General features: G+C 41.1%; 1 protein-coding gene across 3 annotated transcripts in view; it reads right to left on the reverse strand.

Annotated features, from left to right (window-relative positions):
- Positions 1 to 16,462, reverse strand: part of VRK2 (VRK serine/threonine kinase 2) — a 37,437-nt gene extending 20,975 nt beyond the window's left edge. The window contains exons 1-7 of one of the 3 annotated variants that reach the window (XM_048296335.1): positions 16,277 to 16,459; positions 16,001 to 16,141; positions 6,888 to 6,985; positions 6,331 to 6,400; positions 5,878 to 5,965; positions 5,633 to 5,741; positions 4,322 to 4,414 (exon numbers count right to left, since the gene is read on the reverse strand). In XM_048296335.1, coding sequence (XP_048152292.1) covers positions 4,322 to 4,414; positions 5,633 to 5,741; positions 5,878 to 5,965; positions 6,331 to 6,400; positions 6,888 to 6,985; positions 16,001 to 16,136 — 594 coding nt within the window. In that variant the 5' untranslated portion in view covers positions 16,137 to 16,141; positions 16,277 to 16,459. Of the gene's footprint in view, positions 1 to 4,321; positions 4,415 to 5,632; positions 5,742 to 5,877; positions 5,966 to 6,330; positions 6,401 to 6,887; positions 6,986 to 16,000; positions 16,142 to 16,276 lie in introns of all 3 variants that reach the window. The other 2 variants (XM_048296336.1, XM_048296337.1) reach the window with 2 other exon arrangements.
- Between the last annotated feature and the right edge of the window lie 4,582 nt (positions 16,463 to 21,044).

Raw genomic sequence — 21,044 nt, forward strand, 5'->3', positions numbered from 1 at the left:
CACAACCATTATCAGAATGACTGTGTTATTTTAAATTACCATTAATTTCATTTCATCAATTCTCATTATAACCCTTTCATCATTAAAAAGATATATAGTTCTTTATAGCTAGTTGTCACTTTTTGATAATGTAACACTGCATGCCCTTCCAAATTTGCTCAGAATATGGTAGAGGTAGTTAATTTAGAGTTTATAGTTGTTGTGGATTTTTTAAGGGTATAGGGAAGGGGAAAAGCAGACGAATATTAAAGAATACTGAGAAAAATTAAGGCAGTTTTCATCTACATGTTCTTTTCTTAGGAGCAACAAAACAAATAAGAACAAAAAAAAAGAACAAAACAGAGCAGAGCAATAAAGACAAACAAGACACTGGAATAAGAAATGGTGCCATGGGTGATGAAGGAGCAGCAGGGACATAAGCCCAGAACAGCTGGGCTTGGCTGTGGTACACTGTGCACTCCTTCCCACTCACCTACTTATTTTAACTCGTGTTTTTGTTCAGGTTTCTCTTCTTTACACATCCCAGTCTGCACAGACTCTGCAATGCTAGGCATGGTCTGTTTTTAATAGACTTTTGGTTTAGACCATGAGCCAGATTTCTGAAGTCTTCACCTTTAATTTCATGCACATGTGAATGTGCCCATCTTGGCCAAGTGAATTATCACAGGCACAAATAATTACCTGTGAGCACAGGCAGCCAGCCACAGTTTCAGCCATCCTCTTCCCTTTTTGTGCATGACTCCCTCACAGTGCTTGGTGTCTGAAGTGCTAAATATCTCCTAAACATGTAATTCTTACAACTTGTACACATGATGATATTTAATTGCACTGAGCTGGGTAGTTATCAGCCTGGCCCTTTGGATTCTTGTGGTATTTCCTTTATCTTTGAAGGACAGAGCAGGAGATTCCTTGCTGGAAGGATGACTGTACAGTGATTTTCTTTGTGTTTCCATTCCTAGGCTTATGTCATGCCTGTAAATAAGTAAGTTGATACCTACTAATAAGAGGCAGATTGGTTGCCAATGGCCAGAGTGCTGCCAGGTTTGCTTGGACACTGGACTACAAAAAGGATAAGGGCAGACTCAGGTCCATTTCAGGACAGGAAGTGTGAAGTTTGTAATTGGGACAGAAAGAGCATCTTTCACAAACAAAAGCCAAGGAAGGAGGGAAGCAGGTTACCAACAGAGAGAGGGGAAGGGGCACAGGGCATCTCTGCCTACTGGAGCCTTCCTAAAAACACCTGAAGGAGAACAGAAAATATTTGAATTTTTCTCAATTCATCTGCACTTCAGCAAGTCTGTCCCAGTGGGCTAAAAAGCAGGAATCACAACGATTCATCTCACAATGAAAAACAGCTTGAAGTCAGAATTGCTTTCACACAACTTTTTTCCATAAGATCAATGCATGATTTCTGTATCTTTTGAAACAATTTTGTATTTTTCAATCTCCGATAATCAAGTCAGAGTTCTATTGTGTAACTACCTTGTCTAAGAAACACTTAAAACCAGGACTGAGGTGTAAATGCAATTAAAATTTACAGCTTTAAGACCCAAACAGACTTGAGTCTGCAACACTGCAGCAAGTCTGCCCATAGAATCCATGGGGAAAAACTACTACAAGGTGGTTGTGTGGAAGAGGTGCTCCCCCAAACCTAATTTATTTAAAATGCAGATTTTAAACTCTTGTCTTGTGACCACTTGTCCCTCTTAATAGTATCACCATTTAAATGGGATTAATAGATTTGAATTTCTTTCAGAGTCTCTATCAATGCTGCTTGTTCTGCTTTATGATACAAACAGTTAGAACCATGCACCGAATTATCTTTAACTCTCCACAGCCCTGAGACTGTGCTTCACCTGTAATTTATAGGTCTGATCACTTCAAGTTTCCTTTGAGGCCTCTGTGAGATTCATGGGCTGTGCACTCCCCTCAGTCCATCACTGCTGCTTTGTCAGTCCCTGTGCAGGTCCGTGTTCAGAAACATTGACTGCAGAATTGATCCTGTGACCTGTAACTCAGGGAATGGCCTCGCTGCCTCCTGCTGAGCACATCTGCAGCTCTTTGAGGTCACTCGATTGGGAGCTTCTCCCCATTTCTAACCATCATTTGGAGGTCACACAGTGACAGAACCTTTACTTTATTTGTGTCTCTGCTGTGCCACAGGAAGTAGGGGATAGCAGTATGGATTCCACACGCCCTTTCAGAAAGGGGACTGTTATTTATTGGCTGTGGTGTAAATTCACCAGGTTAATTTACAGGAGAGAGAGAGAGACCAGCAGCAAAAATTGCATTTTTTCCTGTCATTTAGTAATTTTTGATGTGTATTCTTAAGTGCAAATTTGTCACTAGCTTTCTGCAGTTGCAAAAACCATAAAGTTTAGTATAAAGTACACAGGCTTTTCTGAACAGAGGTTTATTCCTCTTCATCACAACAGAATATGGAATTATATCTTGAGTAGAGATATAGATTATTTTTAAGAGATGAGTTTTGGTTTCTTTTAAAAACAATTTCTTTAATTCTAGAATGCTTACAATTTATTTTCTCTTAAAATCCTAGACCCTAAACAGAAAGAACCCACCGGCATAAAATTCCTGAAAAACCTCACCACAGAATTTGTTAGGTCAGGCAGTTTTATTATGCCAACTCCCCCTGGAGCTACAGAAGCCCTGGGCTTGTATTCCTGAGTTGGAGTTTGCCACAGGCTAGATGCTCTCACTCCCTATATATGAGATTAGGTTGATCATTTTACCTTTTTTAAGAAAACAAAAACAACCAAGACAATCAAGTTATTCACTGTGTTGGCAGAGAGAAAGGTGGCACAAACACTTCACACTTACAGGAATGAAAGTTTAACTCATACCATAGAAATGCAAGCAAATATTAGAAATTCTCCCTATTAGCACTTCTGAACTAGAATGTGAACTTTTTAAAATGTTTTATAGAATAATTGCAGTGGAAGACAAGTTTTGCTGAAACAAAATTCTACAGAAAGTCTCCCAGCAGTGACATACACTTTGTACTGTTGAGTTAGGAGCTACTGGACTACCTATTGATTTCTTTTATTTAATAAACCCTAAAACATCTACCCAGTAACTCACAAGTACCTTACTTCTAACCCATCAATGAGTTTACTATCATTAAAGCAAATTACAAGTACAGCACAATCTTCATACAAATAACACCGGAAACAAATCAGAAAATCACCCAGCTATCTGCCCAATGCCAAGTCAGCTACAAGTATGAACATTTTATGATTACTCTAAGAGGACACTTCCAAAGTGATTGCAATGTGAAAAACTGCAGCATTTCTTGCTGTCATAAAAATACACAACAGCCAAGACAAAAGCAAAGTCATTTGAGTTATGCTAATGGTTGCAGATTGTCCTGGCTCTAAAAAGCCTCCTCCTCTGGATTCGGCAGAACACCATAAACTGTGCAGCACTAGCTGCTACCACTGTATAAACCCAGGGTTGTCCTAAACAGCCATGCTGCTTTTTAAATGATGTCTTTCAGAAAGCTGACAAGTTAAATTTGACTCAGCCATTTAACTTGAAGCTTTTAAAAAGAGCAGATATACTTGAATGGTTCACCTCCAATGGCAGTGAGCTGCTTTGCATGATCTGTTTATCACTGCAGCAGAGAAACCACAATTGAAGGAAGTATTGCTTACAGCTAATTATATTTAAGTGAAGTTGGAGACGTCCTTTTCTCCTAAAGGATTTTTTTTCCCAATTAAAAAAGCATACTTAGATTTTATTACCTGAAGAAAGAAAAAAAAGACATCAGAAGAGCATGTGGAATGTGGCAGGACCAAAAGATTTGTTTCAAAATATTTCACCCAAGCACTTCCATTTCAAGGCTGGCTTTAGAGAACAGCAACTTTAATCCTACTTACCTGTTATATCCACTACAATGAGCAGGACAGGAGAGTAAGGGCATGGAAACAATTCAAGGCAATACTAGAAATCTAGAACTTCCAAGAATGAAAATACAATGGGGCACATCCTTAATCTTTACTGATACCCTTTAACTGGCATAACCTAGAGCAGCAATTAGGTCCTCTTCATTAGTTTACCCATCCATACTGGTATCCCAGTCAGCAGAACACAGGGAGAGCCAGCAAAGCATAGCTGTGTCCTGCTTCTTTCTCAGCCCTTAAGCGCCACAGAGCCACTCTCAGATCGGTTGTGAGGGGATGTGAATGTTCATGCATAAACTCCTTTTAATATATGAATTATTGCAGCAGAACATATTAACTTAAAACTTTCCAATGGTTATAAACACAGTAGAGTAGAAGTGCAGATAAGTAAACACACTTACCTCGTGTGGATTGCTGTAGCCCAGAAGAAGATTTGCTGCTTTAATGTCACCATGGACATATTCATTTTCATGTATGTATTCCAAAGTATCCAACTAGGAAAGAGTTTAGAACAGAGCAGAAAACATCATCATCTTCTCCATTCTGCCCCTAACCCTGCTACCAAATATTTCTCAGTTGGACAGGGGAATCAAGGGCTACACAGACTGAGCTGACACATTTGGCTTGGACTAATGATGGCAGAGCATGAACAAGCCATACTTTGCATGAGATATCCCAACTGCCTGTGAGTACCAGCTTCTAAATCACAGAGCAAAAATGAAACCAGGACTTTATAAACACCAGAGGAGATGATGAGAACACCAAGAAACACTTAGAAACATCAGATTCAATCAGTTCTAAAGGTCTGGCATAAATTTAATCCAGCCAGTTATTACATGGCATGCATTTCATGTCACAACCCCCCCCTGCATCAACACCTCCAGCTCCTTACTGAGGCACAAATAGCTCTAATTATTAGTAAAAAACACATTTGCACTTGGCAACTCATATAAACAACAACCCAATCCTGACCTTGGGAGAGCACAAAGAGTATTACAAGTTTATCAATTACGTGACTATGAAAGCCCTTCATTTTTTAAAAAATATTATTGTTTAGATTAAAAGGATGCTTTGGATGCATCCAGTCTAAGAGTTCCTCTTCTCTTAAAGAAGACCATTAGAAGAACTTAAAGACCATTGCCTCTACTCCATTTTCTGTGTACCTCTGCTCAGCAATAGCAGTATTTCACAACACAAACCATGTTACAAAGGAGCACATATGTAATCTTCTGTTGGAATGTGCCAGTCTACACCCATTTGAAAACAAAACTGGTATTTGCAGACTGGCCAAATCCTGGCCTGTATGATCAGTGTGTTCAGCAAACACACTGAAAATTTGGCATTCAGGCATGCAGTTGTGAACTTTGACAAATATGGATGTCTAATACAATACCCTTCAGACACTGGAAAAAAAAAATCAATACATGTTGAAACATGAGAATAGGCTTACGCATCTCAGTCTAGACATACACGTTGAAGTGGATGGTCTGTGTTTTAACCTATTAGGAAAAGAATTGGTTTGACCAAATTTCAGTCTATAGGGGGTCTCAACACTGTTTTTTTCTAAAAAAACCCAGAGAAGTAAGAAAATACATAGCATTTACACGTTTAATTCTAAGCTCAGCAGCCACCTAAAGGATGTATTAGCAAGATAATTCTCTAGCTGAACTCTGCAAATTTGAGCCACAGTAATTTCCTCTCTCTGTGCGTACCATTCGTGCCCCAAGTTGCAGAACAATCTCCTTCTTAAATCTGCTTCCACAATCTTCAAAGATTCTTTGAAGGTCTTGCCCCAGTCTCTCCATGACCATGAACCTGTAGCTATCAGGAATATGGAAAAGGGAGGAATCCTTTAAGACATGACTGCAAGTTTGTGTCAGATTGAAAAGACTTCATCTCCATTTTTGAAAATGGGTCATCAGTCAAATTGAGGCTTAATTACCATTCATCTTATTACCTTTTTCCCTTGTACTCAGCCAGGCCTGATCCCCAAAACACTGGAATTCCTAAACACCTTATTTTTTTGAGATTCATCCATTTTCTTACTGTAATAGTAAGAAGAACATAACATTGGGTTAAAGGCAGCTGAGAACTCCAGGTCTGGGGTGTTTTCTCTGTCCTAAGGCTGGCCTGTCTCTGGAGTCCATTCATTGCTGTGCACACAGTAAATGGGGCCCTGTTCTGGCTGTTTGGCTTCTGGTCTCCCTCCTGATCAGGAAGGACAAGGACAACACCCAAGTAACAAAACCTATCCTACAGCTATCCAGAATTACCACAGCACCAACTGGGACTGGTTCAGGGTATATAAATGAGCTGGCTTTCAAGCTCTAAAGCAACAGTTCTTAACAGAAGTAGTTAAACCCAAACTTGTCCTTACATCTACCCGAATCAGAGTTGAGACATTACTTACTATGCTCTTGTTTTGCAGCCCTCTGGTAAAACTTCAGCTCAGAAAATAAGGGGCCATTTTCAAGATATTCCTGTTGAGAAAGAAATAAAACTGGTACCATAAAAGGCATTGAAAGACAACAGTTTCTTAAGAAAAGCATGTAAGAAATACCAAGAGAATTAAACCCTTTTTTCCCCATCTCACATATTCCATGTCACCTGAAATTTAATTTTAGTAGGTAGCTAAAAAGAAAAGTTGCTTGGCAATGCATTTTCATAAACAACACAGATTCTTTTAGATACTATTTAAGACACTATTTTCAGAAATATCATAGATCAGGTGTGTTTCAGGTCATAGTCTAATTTTCCTTACTAAACCATTGAGGGGCTGTAATCAAGGGAAAAATGTGTGTCATGGAAATGCCAAATATATCCCCAAGCAGGGAAAGGATATAAAAAACCCAAAGAACCAAAAGCCACAAGCATGCAATAGAGACCCAATGCTGAAAATAAGGATAGATAATTTAGAGGAAGAACTGCATGCAAGTCAATAATTTAGAAATGAGATCTACACATTACCACTTTAATGACGTGCACTGCATCATCTTCTACAGGAACCTGAGTTTGAGAGGATGCTGCAAAGAGATGGAGATCAAGCTGTATGCAGCAAAATGCAACTGCAAATAAAGACTGTGTTAACACTGAGTCAGGCAACCAAAAAATACACAACGAAAGATAGTCTGAATTCCTGCTTTTAAAGGTCAGAGCTTCGCCAAGCTCAAAGAAATATAAAACAAAAGCAACACACACAGAAGTTTTAATCAACAAGTAGAGAAGCAATTTTAAGCCACGTTTTCAGAAGCCTCCCCCTGCATGTTCATTAAGGAGTAAGCAGGATGTCCTCAGTGCACGTTTGCACCACAATGAGCTATTCCATTAGGACAGATGCTGTTTAAGTCATTCCAGCCAATTGGAAAACCACTGTATTTGGTTGCTGTCAATCTACTGTCGTGACAAAGACACCACTTAAAAGTTCTGACCTACATTATGCCTCTAGACAGGATTGTCTGCTTTCCTCTATTACAATTAATTTGGCCCTAGAACTTGATTTCTATTCTGGCACTATTTAGACACTGGCCTAAGTTAGGGATAGCACAGCCACCACCTGCCTAAAGGGGAGCTGAGGGATTGTGCCTCTCAGTGCAAGTAGAGATTTCAAAACAATAATTGACCACATGTGCCAATTACAGCCCAGGAGACAGAACCTCTGTGCACAGACAATGCAATCCTATTTTCTTCTGACCCTGAGAGAACTATCAGCTCTCTCTGATACTACTGAAGCTACATGGAGCTACACTGGGATTAAAATTTAATGAGACTAAATCATCTTTCAGAATCATCACTGAAAAAAGGTAAAAAGAATACAGTTCCTAGGAAATAAGTGTCCCTTTCAAACTTCTGATAATGATCAAATACCAACAACAGTCCAGGTGTGAAACACTTCAACCATCAGCACACACAAAAATAGACCACTTTTATCCACATAATAAAAATCAAGTAAACTTGGATCTAATCAAACCATCCAAGCTTACTTTTTTTGATGGTCAGGGCATAAAAATACTTTTACAATGAACAGACTCCTTCAGCTGCCATCTTCCTTCAATTCTGTTCAGCATGTGGGTTGAATCTGGCAGTGTACATACCCCAAACACCCACAGGCTCCCCACTGACACTTCCCCATGTGAATGCTGCTGTGCCAATAACACATTAAAATAAAATTTAAATATTAAAACAGTAGCTCTGGAAGGTGTGAAGAACTATCCATAAACTCACACAAGTAACAGTCACATTCAGAACACAAAACTACTAGAAGGGAAATTTTGGTACACTTCGAGATTCTTACCATATTGTTGTACTGAAGTGGGAATTAAGGCACGGGCGTTTATGTCTTTTATTTTTCTCTGCCACATATAGAATATGTGTTAATAGAAGACATTAGTTGAAAGGAGAACATCCCATATGTTTTCACTGCATTCAACAACATTACCCAAACAGAATTTTATGTGCTCCCTTTACTAGCAGAGATCAGAAAAGAACCTCTGGATAAGAAAATGTAATTCAATACCAAGTTACTGAATAGAGGGGGTTGATAGGTGTAGAGAAGTATCAAATTTAAATGTATTTGAAAGAGTCTGATCTAACTTCCCTGTAGACTTCTTGACATTTTATAAAGAGAGGCCTCATTCATGATAATCTGGAACACAGTAACAGCTGTCAGGGTAATGAAGAGCAATTAACAGCAGGTAGCCCAGCGAAAGGGCTTCGCCCCTGTGGCTCTTACACTGTGCTGGCTTGGATGCTTTTGGAGTCACACCGAAAGAACATCCTGAAGGAAAATAAACCCAAACGTAACTGGCAATGGTTACAAAGTGAAAAGGGAGAAAAATCAAAGCTCAACAAGATACTGAAACAGGTGCCCCACAAAACGAGTTACAATCAAGACTACAAAAGAAGAAAAGGTATTCGTTTTATGGCACATACATGGAACAAGGCACATCAGTCCCAGTGAATAACACGAACTTCTTACACAGGTAATGCTGGGACAATCAGTCTCATCCATACAGATAAGCAGAAGTTTTATGTGCACCTTTTGTTACATCACTTTAATTACCATTCAGATCTCTACCAGCAATACTCCAGTCGCAGCTCAGAAAAAAGACAATTTTTTTGTCCATAAATAAACATAAATGGTTTTTTAAAAATTGTCTCATTACTATGTATAGCTACTTAACAGACTGGAAAGGCTCCCAAGGTTTAACAAACAGTCTGATTACATACCTCATAGACCACCACCACATACTCTCCTGCGAGTTTAGCTCATAGTTAATTACTGTATACTCGTAATTAGCCATGTGCTAGCCTCGTTCTGTGTGGTAGCACATGGCTATTTATAATATTACAATCAGTTAAATGCTAGACTGCAGGACAGTGAGCAGAGACTCTGCAGGAGAGCACTGCTGATAGGCAGGAGGTCTCTGATGGCAGATAAGTACTCACAGAGAGTACCAGGAGCACTATATGGTGAGATTATGTTTGCAAAAAAACCTTAAAATAGCATAACAAGGGTATGAGTTCCCAGGTTATGCTGCTTTTACCAACTAGAGATGCACAACTCCTGATATTTGGGGAGGGGGGTGTTGATGCAGGCACACAACCAAAACCATTGGCTGCATAACTGGGAGCGCTGGTGCAGGATGAAGCTGGGGAGCAGGCTGTGGCAGTTTTCACCTCGTGCCAAGAGGAGTCTCACAAAACATTTGCAGAGGGCAAAGGGCACAGCTCTGCTTTCCCTTCCTCCCCTTCATCCCACAGTCACAGCTACCATACCAGTGAGGAGCACACAGCTTCAAAATGCCCTCTGAAATGAAGCAGTGCAGTAAGATTCACATCCTAGGCCATAATTTCCAAGTGCGGTGCCTGCACAGGTAACTTACCTTACCATGTCCAGAATTCCCTGGTTTCACCCAGCACAGCAGTTAAGGACTCATCATCCACTTTAACCATGAATTTCATCCCTTTTGTTGCTGAGTGCCACCACTTTAATTAAAGGAGCTCTCTAAATGTTAACAAGCCATGGTAACAAAAGGGTGTTTGTGGCTGAACTGCCATTTCCTACAACCACACAGCACAACTGCAGCCTGACAGAGGAACGTGCCAATTCCCTTTGCCAGTTCAAACGTGCTTGTTGTAGTTTTAGCAGTTAATTTGTGGCAGCCACATTTGGAATATGGTGAAATATTTTCAATGGCTCTCACAGAACCAGTTTTGTTGACAAAGTTTACACAGTGGAAAAGAAAACAGCATTAATTTGGCAGTTTGGAAGAACATCCCTGTTCCTGTCCACAGCTGGTGTCTTTGCCACTGCTGGATATTTTGAGGATATATTTGTTTGGGAAACATGAATAAAAGTATTTTCAGAAGTTCTTTAGCTGCTACTGTTTTATTTTTGCTTTGTTCCACTCATTAGCTAATCCTGAAAAGTGATGTATCAACTTAGTTTTTGCAGAAATCAAAACTAATCTCAAAAATATCACATTTTTGAGGTCACAGGCTACCTATAAAAAAAGCTGGAAAAGTTCTGACCCTGTTTAAGTCAAGGCAAGACCTGTTAAATACAATGGGTAACAAATGGGAGAAATGTTGCTCAGAGCATCTAGCAATAAAAAAAGGATCCAAGCTGCAGCAATAGAACTACTGAAAACAAAATGTACACAAGTAAATAAAAAGTAGCATTTGCTATTAAACACAACTTCAACCATTTCCTACATCAGGAAGGTGCTAAGGCAAATGTTTACAGGCAAACAAAGCACATTGCCTCCCCCTCCCACTGCAATATCCAATTATTTCCCAAAAACTGAAACATTCAGTGTTTGAAGGGTGTTCACACTCCACTTTTGATGCAGCCAAAGGACAATCTGCTTCTAATTACTTTATAGATGCAGCATCATTTCCTGGACAGACTTTTCTGAGCAGTATATTTGAACAGGTTTTATTCTAGATTCTTCTTCCAAGTAGCTCTAAGAATGTAGAGGGGTTTTATACAGATAACAGGTACATAACCCTCCATAAGGCCCATCTTCCACCAGACCAAACCAAACTGATTTTGGGACAAAATAGTGTTCAACTGCTCCACTGCTTCGCAGGTAACTCCAAATGCCTCCAACTTAAGAACAGGTAGGAAATTTCACTACATTTCTTACTCATGTTTCCGTGAAACCTTAATCGTGGCTCACCAGAGCCAAAGTTTTTGTATTCCACAGCAATGGAAGCTAATTGTTTGACTTTCAAAGTTAATTACGCTAAGCTGGAATAAGGATGACACATCCTTTAACCCCAGGCAGAAAAGCTTTGCATGGCCTGCTCTTACAGCACTCTCAGATGGGAGCCCAGGCCTCTAATATTTAAAACTTGATGCACAAACTGTTTTCTGGCAAGATTCTGCTGCAGCCCATCTGCTGGTCTGACATGGTGCCCACTTAGAAGATACAATGCCAGTTTCAGTAGGGTACAGGTGCCAAAGACAACTGAAGGAGTGCCCTCTGCAAGGCAACAGGTACCTTAGCCGTCCTCCAAAGCTCCTCCTACATCCCCCACTGAAAATAAATAAAAAATAAAGTTTTTTGCTCTCCCGACCCCCAGCATTACTCAGAATATATGGAAAGAGAATCCCCAACACATGATGTGGCAGAACTCTACAGTGTAACAGTAATGATCTCTGCAGGCTTTTTAACAGGCTTTAGACTACTGTGCAAAATGAATTACACTTTCCAAGTTAAGACTTTCAGCTTACAGAGGACCAAAAAAGAAAGAGGGAGGATTGCAGAGGAAACACTCATCAGCAAGAACTAGCAAAGGTAAGGAGTATTTTCTCTTTGACTGATGGTGCAGATCCTGTACCATGCAGTCAGCCCTAAGTAACCTCTGAGTAGCAAAATCAGGCTAAACATGTAATTTAGTTTGCCTACAAACAGGGTGCTTGCAGTATCTCTATTTGTACAGTTTAATGTCAGTGACTAGACAAAAAGACCCTTCCTGAAGGGGTGTTTGTCTACCAACAAATTTATTTTCACGCTAAGGTTCACTCACACCTGCAAGTACAACGCATTTTAACATCTTGAAGTTAAGGAAAATCCATCCCTATCCTGAGTTATCTGCTAGTGCTTTTAGTGATAGGGCTTCCTTAATTAAAATTCTTCTTTCCATTGAACTAATAAAAATCATGCTGTATTTATATTTCAGTATCATTTTACTGCATTTTTAATTCATTTGCTGCATTATTTTAATTTAAGCAACTCCTGGAGGACTTTGTTTCTCCAGAACCAATTGCTAAAGCAGATTCCTAAGCAAACCAAGGAATGAACAGTAGGACCAAGTGCGCTTCCATCAGTGCTTCTCTTCCCTCGACACAGGTACCCCCCCGCTCACAACTACACAAATTATCTATGAAAATTAGTCTGAAACAGAAACAAACTCTTTCACACCTCAGCCTGATTCCCTGAATACCAACAGTTAGATTGCACTATGATCCAAGCTTAAAAGAACAGGCCACGCCAGACTTTGTCCTTACCTCCACCACTAGCAGGGCTCACTGTACTGCTAGTATTAAAAGACAATATTCACCCATTTAATCACTATTTACTGCTCAGGAAGAAATTCTTTCCCTCTTCCTTGAAAATGTGAGGAAAAATTCAAAAGGATAGTGCACTGGCTATGCTGATCCCCAAGCAGGGCAGAATTCAATGACGACTTTATCGATACTTATTTTCCTGAGCTTCATAAAATTAAAACACATTTACAATGTGCTAAGTTCTACTGTAAAAGACACCATCTAACAAACATTTGTACGTAAATGTAAAAAAAATTTCTGTTTTTCAGAACCATCCCTTTCCATGAGAAAGAAGCCAGCAAGTGGATAGTGCTGTATGTAGCAGTTCTCACTGTGACAGAGGAATCTTAACAAAACATTGTGTGACCTTTCTGCATTTAAATTTTCAGTCCAAATTGTACATTAATAGAGTGCTTGCAGCAGGACTAGAGAATAATTTATATAAAGACTGGTGTTAATTACTGGCTGTGATCAGAGAGATAAATGAGAGAACGTAAGGCTCCTCAACTCGCTTCATTTTCCACTGTTCTCCACAGGGCTACAAACCAGTTGTGAGAGCACCAATGTTACAGCCTTCCTCAGCTGCTCTTCACTCTGCTCCCCTTATCAAAGGGATAACAGCTCTACCTGAGGTGCCTGAGAGAAAATCAGCACCAGTAACACAAAAATAAAACTTCCAACGTACAATAGCATAGTTAATTCCTATTTATGAGCCACGTTGCTCTTGCTATGGCAAAAACAGCGCTTGAGAGGACATCTCTATAGGCTTCTGTGACTTTTTCCTTAGCTGGGAGGAATCAGTGTTTGCAAGCCTTCTGCTGTTGGATTTGCTCTGGCTGAGACCAAAGTGAAAAGGCAAGGGAAGGAACAAGTCAACAAAGAAGTAAATAAGTTGGCACAGATTGGAAAGAGTAAGACTAACCAGAAAACAAGGGAAAGCATTTGTGAGGCAGGACAGAACATGAAGATGGTGGTAACTTTCATGCACATAATTAGAAGTTCAGAAGCCCTATATTTGCATCCCAGGACTCAGGGTCAGTAAATGGCTTTCAGCAGCTTGGATTTAGTGAACAGAACCTTCTTCCACAAAATGCACCCCTAGTAAATATATTTTGCAGAGATGCCGTAAAATTTCTCAAGAACATTGTTATAGATTAATGGAGTATGGAATACCCTTAATGGGAAATTAAGCTATAACAACCACATCAAAATCTTTACACTGCTACTGTAAAAATACTTATTAAAAGATATAGCTGGCAAAGTTAACCTTTACTTTCATAAAAGGGCTGTGCTCTTCATACCTGGCAGGCAATCGAACCTGTCTCCACTCTCCAGTCTCCCACCTCTCTACAGCTCTTTCTGGGTGAGCTCCTCTCTGAAAGTCAGTGGTCCTCTCACACCTTTTTCTAGATGTTCTAAACCCAAGTCTGAACAGCTCAGAGAAAACAGGTGTCTACAAGCACCTGTACCTTAATCTCAAAAACTTGTCATCTACTTCACTCCCCTTGGTTCTCAAAGACAGCTGAATTTTGTAGCATCAAGCCCCCAAAAAGCTGCTGAATATAAAAACATCAGAGATCAAGAGGTGGACAAAAAAAAAAAGCAAGCTTCAGTGTCAATACTCAGGGATAAATGTCCCTTTCCTCTTTAATTGATGAGCTACAAGGGGAATTGAGCCTTCAGTTCAGTGCTGCAGGTAGCATTCACTGTTCCTCCTGAAAGAAGGGATTAAATGAACACACAAATACCACTACAAAAGTGGCAGCTGCCTTTCCTCAGCCATGCTGTCACTTACAAAAAAACAGAGAATAGCAACACCAACAGTCCCTGATTGTATTCTCATTCTAATCCACTGACTGCTCTCCACCTCAGTTCAGTGGGAGCCAAACTGCAACAAACACCTCAATATAAGAAACCACCTTGGTGGTCTCTGTGATCAGGCAGAAAACTCAAATCTGCATGGAACTGTCTGAATCCCACATCCTAAACCACCCTCAAGGTCCAGTGTGATTTGGCTGCAGCAGGAAATGACAGAGTTGTATTCTGAGTGATTCAGGAACACAACATTACTTGTCTTACACTTGGAGAGCTACTCCCACTACAGCCTTGCTTTCTGCACTCCATCCCCAGCTCCCTCACACCCTTCTGTCTGTGGGAGACTTCTGCAGGTTCCCATCTTCCTGTCCTTTACCTTTGAATGGCAGTACCCAGAGATACCTTCACTTTTTAGCTCATGCTAAGGTCTATTTTCTCATGGTAACATCTCTCATGTGCCCAACACACAGCATCTCTCAAATGTAACCAACTAATGGTTCATAATAAGGTAATAAGATATATCAAAAGGACGTATCATAATACTAAGATATATCAAAAGGAAAAAGAAGGTAAATACTCCAATACGTGTCCTACCCTTCCACTCCTCTGTATCTGCAGTTAGCTGAAACCCCTATCATTGCTGAAACCACCTATCACTGGTTCTGTCTGCAGAGCAGTGAGGAATAGTGTGAACTACTGAAATTCCAGAGAAAACCAAACCAGAAACTTCACTACAGGAAGCTCTTGGATGTACTGCTACTGGATGTATAGCTGATTTCTGCATCAAAGGAAGCTGGTCTGTGTATAGGAACGACTTGCTTAAGTTTTATGCCTTAATATTCCAGAGTTAATACTACTCTAACTTAAAAAGATCATGTTAGGCTCCAGAGACAATGTAGTAAACTGCTTCTAGATAATTCTTTACTCCTCAATACAAGCTCAGTTTAGTTCCAACCAGACACTTTGTGCCATGAAAAAAAGAAAAACCAAACCACCCGAGCTCATATTGCCTTGAACACAGGATTTGCTCTTTCACAGAGCCCAGCAACACTAACATACATTACACCCTCTGCAGTGACCCAGAATGCTTTACAAACTGCCTTTCAGAACTATTCACTCCTCACAGAGCACAGACTGACTGAAATGCAGCAGCTTCTTTTGAAGGAAACACAGAAACTTATCTAGGCCAGAGCAAATACCGAACACCACTTCCACCTCTGCTGAAAAGACGTGAATTCAGAGGCAGCACCCAGCTAAGTACTGTTACTGTTTTGTTTCCTGGATGAAAACTGATTTACTCTTGGCCAGAAAATAATACTTACAATAACCAGAAACTGAAAGAGGGCTACAGAGCATTAGGCTGGCATAAGGCCAAAACCGTGGCTAAGAAAAGCACTTTTCCTTTGAAAAGCATCACCTGGCAGTGCTCTTCGGTGGTCTTTGACACAGTGGCACCTTGGCTGCCCCCCCACTCAAGATCCACAGAAAAGTGCATTAGTATCCAGCAAAATGAGCTGGACAGGCCATGGAGAACACGCTGCATCGTGAGCAGGAATGGAACGGGAACACCAGCTCAGAAAACCACTCCTGGACAAGGATCACCACCGGCATGTAAACAAGAGTAACTTTTTTTAAAGTTACTGCCTTATCCAGCTCAGAAAGTTACAAAGCAATTTGCAAGTCACCGTCTTAATTATCAGTGGTATTTTACCTAAATAGATCAAGCCAAATCCTCCCTGGCCGATCTGACTGCCCAGCCTCCAGGTTTTTCCTTCGGTGTCTTTCAGGATCATGTCTTTAGGGAGCGGGACTGGCAGCTTGCCTCCGCCGGGACCTTTGGGCGGCATCGTACCTTGAGCGAGCAGAAAACGAAAGAGAGTTTGTTGAAAAATAGTTACCGGCAGGTACAATACCCCTCTGTGTGCTTTGCCCACAGGCACGGAACAGGGACGGGGCGATGCCCCTCAGCCCGCTCCCCCTCACCCACTTCCACAGAGCCCCCTCGGCCTCCCCCCGCCGCCGGCCGCAAACTTCCCAGCCGGGCACTTCCGCAGCAGCAGGAGGAGGAGGAGGAGAACGTGGCTGGACGCCGTCTTCCCGCGGGGAAACCCGGGGCGGGGACCGGGGCAGGGCCGGGACAAGGGACTCCCGCGGCGGCCGCCTCCTCACGGCCCTCAGCGCGGGGGGGGCGGGGCGCGCGCCCTTTCCCGCCTCCCCTCAGCCCCGCCCTGAGGCGCCGCCGCCACCGCCCCCCCCTCAGAGGCGCGTAGCGGGAAGGTGGCACCCGGAAAGCGGCTGTGTCTCGGGCGCTCCGGCTCCTCGCTTCGGGGGCAGGGAGAGGGGAGACGGAGCAGCAGGGCGATTACGGAGAACGGAGGAGGAGGAGGGAGATGGAGCAGGGAGATCATGAGGGACGGAAGAGCAGGGGGAGATGGCGTCCGCGAAGCTGCCTCAGCCCCAGGTGTTCCCGCTCTCCCGCTTCTGAGGCTGCGCTTTGCAAGGGAGGAACTTTCTAAAATTATCTAGTGCATAGAGAAGTAGGAGATCAGACGGTCTCCTGCCTGAGGTAAAAAAGAGAACAAAATCTCAGCTGACAGGATTTGGGGTGCAGCAGGCACTTTCAGGAGGTGCAGCAAAGTCACAGAGCTGTCATGGTGCCACGCCTCAGTCAGGCCACTTCAGTTTTCCCTCAGGATCTTCCTGGCAGAAGTCAAAGGTAACAATTTGCACCAAGAAACACAGGTACTCACTCCAAAACAGCACAGCGGAAGAGGCTATGGCCACCTCAGGCTGGTTCCAGGCAGGGACAGACGAGAGATGCAGCTGACCCAAGAGCTAATCAGCCTCATCACCTTATAAATTGGCAGTGAAGGACACTGTGAGGTGAGTTTTAATTCCCCAGGATCCCAGGGCACAGCTTTGATCACAAGCCACCATTTTATGCAAGCTTTGCTTTATCAATAGGGTCCGTTCACCCAGGTACGAAACACCTAGGCAGAGCTCCCGGGGGACCACCACACCATGGCCACAAGCCCTTTTCCGAAAAAGGGGGTATAAAACTTAAAAGTTTAAGCCCATTTTTTAAAAAAAGTACTCATCTCTTTTTTAAAAGAAAATCAAAACCCAAAACATCAGCAACCACATAATTTGCAAGTGAACTTAAAAGTAGTAACACGGATTACGACTGCAAAGCTTATGTATTGCCATCAGTAAATGAAGTCTTTATGTAAGAACCCTTTCTGCTTCGTCAGCCTTGCAGGCTCTGTGGTTTTATCATTACTGAAAAGACCAGCTGAAGAGTTGCCAGCAGAAAGCTCACCCATAAAGGGAACAAAGTCAAAATTTCCATAAAGCATTTTGTAGAGTTTTTCCCCTTTGCAACAGTTGTCAAAACAGACTCTAGGAGGGTGGTGTTGGGGTTGTTTGGTTTATTTAAGAAAGCAACCACAGATGCCCAGTTCAGCATCAAAGAAACCATCACCATTATCAGTGTTATGTGTTACCTGGGTAAAGGATCTTTCCAGGAGAAAGTTACCTCTAAACAGTTGCCCGGGAATCAGAGGCATCTATTTAAGGAGAAAACTTTTTTGCTCAGCTGTTGCAAAGAGGTATCCACATGATTAAACTGAAATGAAAGCATGATCAAAGGGCTTCCTGCTTCCAAGCTCTTTCCCTGCCCACAAAGTTTCACCAGAATAAGGAAGTGAAACAAATCAGATGATTTGTGTAGGAAAAAAGAAACCAAACAGGTTAAGTATGAATAAATAGTAAAAGACATGATCCTGAAGGAGCAAAACGGATTAGATATTCCTATTTTTGTTTTGTTTTCAATTATGTAAGAACTGGAGCTCCTTTTGTCCCCACAAAACCACTGAGAACACTTTAACATCAGGAAGTTAGTGGGATACATTGATCTCATTAAAGGCTGGGGTTCAATACAAAACTTTGCAGCTCATAAATATGAGTTGTTTTGACCTCATTTCACACATTTTATTCATGAGCAAAGATAAGATCACAAAAAAGAGAACAAGTTCATGGAGTTCTGAGGAATAATGAAGTAATCAGGAAAATGCTATTTCAAAAATAGCCATTACAAGCTAATAGCCAAACTAAAAGTGAAAATAGATGCACAAGTACCTGTTAATGAATACAGCCACAAAATGCAATCGGTTACTGGTTTTGAAAATAAACTGGGCTATGTGACCTATCCCTTTGACTCCTACAACACAGACACCTGCAGAGGTAACTGGGGTTTAAGATCCTCAGTTTTTAAATGAAAATTTCCTTTTGCTAATTAAAAAAAAAAAAAAACAAAACAAGCAACTTTACCGCTTTAACTTCATCCAGGTCCAAGAGTATCCCAAGTCTGAGCCATCCTTAATATCTTGCAGCTCTATCACAACTTTTGCAATTCAATATTATCCTGTGTTATGGGAGGGTTTAAGGCTTATCTCCTACAAGTCATGGAAAATACCTGTGGGTTTGTGTGGCTGTTTTGTTTGGATATTTTTTTTTTTTATGAGAGAATAGATGCAAAGTTAAAGATTTTCAAGCTTTTATCAATCATTAAAAGAGTTAAAACCCTCAAAGACAACCACTCAGGAAGGTAAGAGAAACTAGTCATATGACTCATACAAAAAAAAAAAAAAAAACAAACCCCTACCAAAAAGAGAAGTTCCTGCACACACCAGGCCATTCCTGAAGAATGAGTTTATACTTTAAATCCAGATCTTGATAAATATTAATAAACAACCATAAGTAGTAGGCCCACAAAAAAAGTGTGTAAATGTCACCAGCAATTTTTTTATCACTTGGTTCCAGACACGTTAAAACACAAAATTCACACGCACATATTTTTAAAAATTAATGAAGACCAAGAGCTTTACCTAAGAAAAACTCTAAGCAGATTAGAACTTGATTCTAGAGCCTTTGGCCCTATAAATAGCACATTCACGTGTTTTGTGGGTGGGACTAAGAAATGCTCTTTTCCTGTTGGGCTGAACTGGAGATGGGGCTTTTTTTCTTTTTCCCGGCTTATCATCACCCAGTTAGCAACCCTCCCAAAAAACTGAGCTTCATTTAGACAGGTTAAATAAAGCCTAGTGGCCTCTTCACAGTTCTACAAATTAGCAGTTTGGGGAGGTGATAAAGGGATGAATGGCCAAAATAACTACACGTGTGAGGGTGGTTTTGTGGTTTGGGTTTGGGTTTTTCCAGGAAAGCCTAATTATGACAAGCAATTTCCCTTCAAGGTGATACTGCTAATGCCAAATTAAAAAATCCTAGTAGGAGAAAGGTGAGTATGCTCATAAGAGTGAAAATGTACAAATCCTGCCATTATCACCCTCTTTCTAGGATATGTTCTGGAGAGTAACAGTCAGCTGTGCTGGTTTACCATGGGCTGCATTTAAAGAGTGTGGTGAGATTCTCATGGAGTCAGTGCTTTCTTTAATTGTTTAATAAGACAGCAAACCTGTCCTGAGGCTGTATTTGTTTGTGTCTTTGTCTTAAAGCAATGTACATTAAACATTTGGTCCATCTTCCATTTATTTTAATTTTTTTCTTCTCCTTGCTCAAACCTAAGCTTGAATATAAAAGATTGCAGTCAATTATGTGAAATCTTGCAGTGTCACATGCACAAAGCCCCTTAAATTTGCTACAGTAGGTGAGCACTTGTAGCTTCTCTCACCACTGCATTGTGATGCTTTTGTGGTATTTAACGCTGACATTTTAGCACTTCCACATTCAATTCTCGTGCTTTGCTCCAGATCTCACTGATGCTTAAAATATCATGGCTAAATTTACTCCGGAGATGTAACATCTCTGTATTAAGAGCATTGACAACAAGGCATCAAGTTTCAGACTGCTTCCCAGTTTGTGCTGAGAAATCTATTTGTGTCCCTGCATCTGTGCAGCTCCTGTGCTCCTGCCGTGCTCATTCCATTGTCACCGTGCTGACTGCTGGTTCCTCAGAACTTTGGGAGTAATTACTTCTTGCAGTATCCAGGGAGCTCCAACATCCAGGGGCCATGTTGCTCAGCTCAGTCATTGTCTGAGTGCACTGACACCCATTTCAGAGCCTCCTGACTATTTTGTGTGACTGGCCCCGTGATTGAGATCACGTAATTACAATAATTAGGAAGCTCACCTCAGGATATTATCAGAGCAACCCACCCAAACCTAAGTCCATATGGTTTGAAATAGCTAATGAGTCAGTTAATGTGCTATGTCCAGGAGTAATGGACACTCAATATGGATGGCATGGAGACATCATTTACCAAATTCATGACTGATTAAGGTTTTTCATATAGGCAGTTCTTGTATTTTGCATCTCACAGTGAGTTCAACCTATTAAAGGTGTTTACATGTTAAACAGAACAGAGGAAAGCAGCTGAGATTTGTAAAAGGCAGGTAAGGAATTAGTCCTCTCTTTAAAGGAAATGTGAAAGATTGGAGATCTGGGAACTTCCATTTGAAATAGATTATTTGAAAAGTGCTGTTAAGGTATGGGAGATGACAGTGGCAATAGGTGACATTTGCTTTAGTGTAAAGTAGCCTGAATGAATGACTCACACTTCCAGAGGGGCTGCTTTAGCCTCTGGAACTTTTAACACTCACCTTGCTACCGATCCCATGGAATTGTGCAGCCAGTTCTACACCCTGAACTCACCAGAATAGGAAATGAATACAAGGAAGGCAAACTTCCTGGCAGCAAAAGCACCAAAAGCCCTGAAAAAAGTAAGAAGGGATGTCTG

Source organism: Corvus hawaiiensis, chromosome 3 (genome assembly GCF_020740725.1).
Source record: "Corvus hawaiiensis isolate bCorHaw1 chromosome 3, bCorHaw1.pri.cur, whole genome shotgun sequence".
Classification (NCBI taxonomy): domain Eukaryota; kingdom Metazoa; phylum Chordata; class Aves; order Passeriformes; family Corvidae; genus Corvus; species Corvus hawaiiensis.